Genomic DNA, 4,440 nt, shown 5'->3' with positions numbered 1-4,440 from the left:
GATGATTTGAAGACTAAAGAATGTGAATAGATTTTCAATCTGGATATATACAGATCAACCCATTCAAAAAACTGATTACATTTGTTTTGAGTCATTTCCTGGCCATTGGATTAATTTTTCTGAGAACTACTCTTGACTGTATTTTTTTAAATGATTATTTTTTAAAAAAAAATACATTTCAGAAGTAGAATTTAATGATTCATCAGTTGTATTCGACACACAGTGCTCATTACATCAAATGCCCTCCTCAACATCCATCATCAATTATCCCTTCCCCACCACCCCTCAAGCAACCCTCAGTTTGTTTCCTAGAGTTCAATATCACTTATGGCTTACCTCCCTCTCAATTTTCATCTTATTTTATTTTTCCTTCCCTTCCCTATGTTCGTCTATTTTCTTTCTTAAATGTCACATATGAGTGAAATCATATGATATTTATCTTTCAATGAATGACATATTTCACTTAGGATGATACCCTCTAGTTCCATCCATGTCAAAGCAAATGGCAAGATTTAATTATTTTGATGGCTAGGTAATATTCCACACTACATCTTCTTTATCCATTTGACTTTTAATGGACATGTGGGCTCTTTCCATATTTTGTCTATTGTGGTCAAATTTACTGCTTTGCTTATGTACTTCCATTACTGAGAATGTCTGCAGCCTTTAGACTTCAACATGCAGTTAACAAATTATTTGTAACAAAAAGGAAGTAAAAAAGAAAAATTGCCACAAAATCAGAGTGATTGGGAATATATAATTATTTTGTCAAATCTCTGTTGTTTTAATTTTCTAGATTAATGTAATCCTGGTATTCAATCCTGGAGTGATGTTGTTTTCAAGGAGTGTACAAGATGAAATTAGGCAGCAGGACTAGTAAGAACTTTGCTACATTTCTACAGAACAGGATCTCTGAATCACTCTTCTCATTGCCCCAGTCACCTCCTTATTTCTCAGGCTATAGATGATGGGGTTGAGCATTGGGGTCAGGATGGTGTAGAAGACAGCCAGAACCTTGTCCTCTGTGGGAGATCGGAAGGATCTTGGGCGTAAATAAGTGTAAGCAAAGGGTGCATAGTAGAAAGTCACCACAGTGAGATGGATGCTGCAGGTCAAATAGGCCTTCCTCCTCCCCTCTGTTGACCGCATGTGACAAATGGTAAGGAGAACCTGGCCATAGGAACATGCAATGCCCATGAAAGGAAATACAAGGAAGAGGGCGATGCTCACAAACACTGTGTACTCATAGACCCAGGTGTCCATGCAGGCCAGAGTCAACATGGCTGGAACATCACAGAAGAAATGGTTGATGGTCCTGGATCGGCAGTAAGGAATATGTAGGACATATGCAGTGTGAGCAAAAGAGTTGATTGAGCCCATTATCCAAGATCCTGTTATCATCAACATATACACTCTTTTGCTCATACAAATGGGGTAGTGAAGAGGAAAGCAAATAGCCACATAACGATCATAGGCCATAGAGGCTAATATTAATGCTTCTGCACCAGCTAAAGTAATGAAGAAGAAGCACTGAACTCCACACCCAATGAAAGAAACAGAATTGTTTCCAGAGAGATAATCAGAAGTCATCTTGGGGACAATGGTGGAGATGTAGTTCAAGTCCATGAAGGAGAGCTGACTAAGTAGAAAATACATGGGTGTGTGGAGATGGGTGTCCAGGAGGATGAGAATGATCATGGACAGGTTTCCAAACAGAGCCATTAGGAAAATGAGAAAAATGAGAATGAAGAAAAACAGGCCAAACCTTGATGGTGGGAATAAGCCCATTAAGAAGAAGTCAGTAGATGTTTCATTAATATTTTCCATGGAATATTAATGTAGTTGCCCCTAAAGAGAGACACATATTAAATACGGAAAAATAATCTTATTAATTCATTATTTTACTTCCACTGTGATTTATTCAGGACAAATTGCAGCTCTTAAAAAATTTAACACATATTTGGAAAAAAACAGTCAATTTTTACTCATACATAAAATCTTGTTTGCACATACATCTGTCTCCAAAGTATTTAATGGAAATGTGTAAATTTGTAAGGATAATATATTTCTGTGACTTTAGTATGATACATATATTTTATTTTAGTATGTAGATTTAGTTATTATCAACATAAGAACTTATACTTTTTATGTATGCATTGTCCAACAATGTAAATACTTAATTTACATAACCAAACTTGAATATATTTTATGACCTTTATGGAAGTTTTTGAAAATTTTATAATTAAGCCCTAATATTTTTGAACCTATAGTAGTCTATCAGGTCATGCTGTTTGTTTATTCATTTGTTTATTTTCCTTAGAAAACTTGCCAATTCAAGCTTTTTAAGAGCCAAGCATTATTATCTGCTTCTTTCCCCCCAGAAACCTACAATGAATAGTTATTGCCAAATATAATTTTATGAAGCAGATTTCTTTCTACTCCTCACTCAATATTCAAATGCTTTAGTTTAAGGAAACTCTTTTCCTGATAACTTATTCTAATTTTTTAGTGTAGCTCCATGATTCTGCTCAAGCTCTCTGAACAGATCTGTATTGTGTTCATCTGCTTCTCATTAATTATATAACATTATGCATTGCTTTATGGCACCTTTTCTTCTTCTGTTTTACCTCTTCCTTTTGTGTATTTACAACTCTTTCCATTTTTAGATAAGTGTGAGAGTTTAGTCCCTATTTGTATCACCCCCTATCATAAGACTCAACTAACATAATAATAAAGAAGTAAATCTGCATCAATTTAAAGAAAGTGGGAAAGAGAGTAGAGGGCAAAATCAGAGGTGAAAAGGTTCAGAACCTTTCAGGAGAAGAAATTTTAAGGAACAGACACATACAAAGGAGAAGGAGTAATGGCATTTTGAGAGCATTCTAAGTGGGGATAAGAGGAGGGAATCTTCTCCAGAAGGAATACCATCAGTGAGTAAAGCCCAGCATGTTATGCCTCAAGAGGATTGTAGTGCTTCAGTGTCTCATACTTTTCTAGGACCAAAGCCATCAGACCGTTGAGGAAGTAATTTATAGGAAAACAGACAGACAGACACACAAACTGAGTTAAAAATGATTGGCTTAAATGCAAGAAAGCTTTACAAAAATGTGATGTGTTCAGAGCAGTATGAGAAGTTGTTAATCCAAAGTAATAATTCCATGAGTTATATGAAATGAAGTGCCAAACAACAATAAAAGACTTCTGGAAATGTAAAAGATAATATTTTAATAAATTTAAGAAAAGTATCATAACATAAGTTCATGAGTATTCACCAGAAAACAGCAACAAAACACAAAATTTGACATTTAAAACAGATAAGAAAATGATACGAATAATACAATTGATCCAGCATATACTTATGGGCATTCCTGTAAATGCATAAGACATTGATTTATTTTTGACAAAATATTTATTTATTTTAAGTAAATATTATTATATAAGACATTTTCATTCAGAACCACTATATATGAGCTACAATTTTCAAAGATGATGCAAAGAACACAGAAAAAATAAAATAAATAAAATCTATTAAATGGTATTTTCTTGAAATTATGAAATATTGTCTTGAAAACAATTTTTTGATAATCCTCAATATCAGGTAGAGAGATATTGTAAATTAGCCTTGAGAGAAATAATGGTAATATGAGAAAAAATACATGCAGTAATGTATAAAGTAACATTATGTTTCACAATACAGGTATATATTTTATATGCAAACAATAAATTCTAGGAGATGGAAGAAAGCTATCAACGCATGTCCTCAAACATAATGTGGGATGTAACTATGTTAACAGAATGGGGAGGGGAGGGGAAAAGTTTAAAGATATATGGAGGGGATGACACTTCATCCACCGTAGCCTGAGTTACAAATTGTGGCCTGATATTTGGGATTTAGGAATCAAGCATTAGAAGATGAGCATATTGTTTAAAATATTGAGGAAGTACTGGGAAAAATTATAAAATAATTTGAAGTATTTGCCTTGGGTGTCAAGAGGAATGGGTTATAGGACCAACATTTTACCCTGTGGTTTGTTGATGCCATGTCCATGCATTCTTGGAATAAAATATTGAAGTGATATAAAAGTTTTTTCAGTTAGTAATGTACATGTACTCAAATTATTGTAGACGTGAATCTCCAAATCTGTGAAATACCTACAGCAGGGCTCTGGGTCTACATGAAGTGATTGATCTGCAGTTATTGTGTGGTCACTGTCAACTTGCAGAGGAAAAACTGGGAGAGCTGGTTCTGGTTATAAGTTAAAGAAGTATTGCATCTGGCGTGGAAGCCATTATAGATATTGAATATCTGTTTCAAGATGAAATGTGAAGAGCTATATTTTTATGTAAAAATAATCAGATTATTTCCCTTTTATTTTGATTTTACTCAGTAACGTAATGAAAACTAATCTGTTTATACACTATTTGCAAAAGATTTGCACC

General features: G+C 34.0%; 1 protein-coding gene across 1 annotated transcript; it reads right to left on the bottom strand.

Annotated features, from left to right (window-relative positions):
• Positions 1-888: 888 nt before the first annotated feature.
• LOC123791130 (olfactory receptor 2L8-like) lies at positions 889-1,827 on the bottom strand. The gene has a single exon (XM_045795770.1). The coding sequence runs from the start codon at positions 1,825-1,827 to the stop codon at positions 889-891; it is 939 nt and encodes a 312-aa protein (XP_045651726.1).
• Between the last annotated feature and the right edge of the window lie 2,613 nt (positions 1,828-4,440).

This window comes from Ursus americanus, chromosome 5 (assembly GCF_024610735.1).
Source record: "Ursus americanus isolate L20-20 chromosome 5, mUrsAme1.1.p, whole genome shotgun sequence".
NCBI lineage: Eukaryota > Metazoa > Chordata > Mammalia > Carnivora > Ursidae > Ursus > Ursus americanus.
Note: the sequence above shows the minus strand (reverse complement) of the source record. Positions and strands in the feature narration are given on the sequence as shown.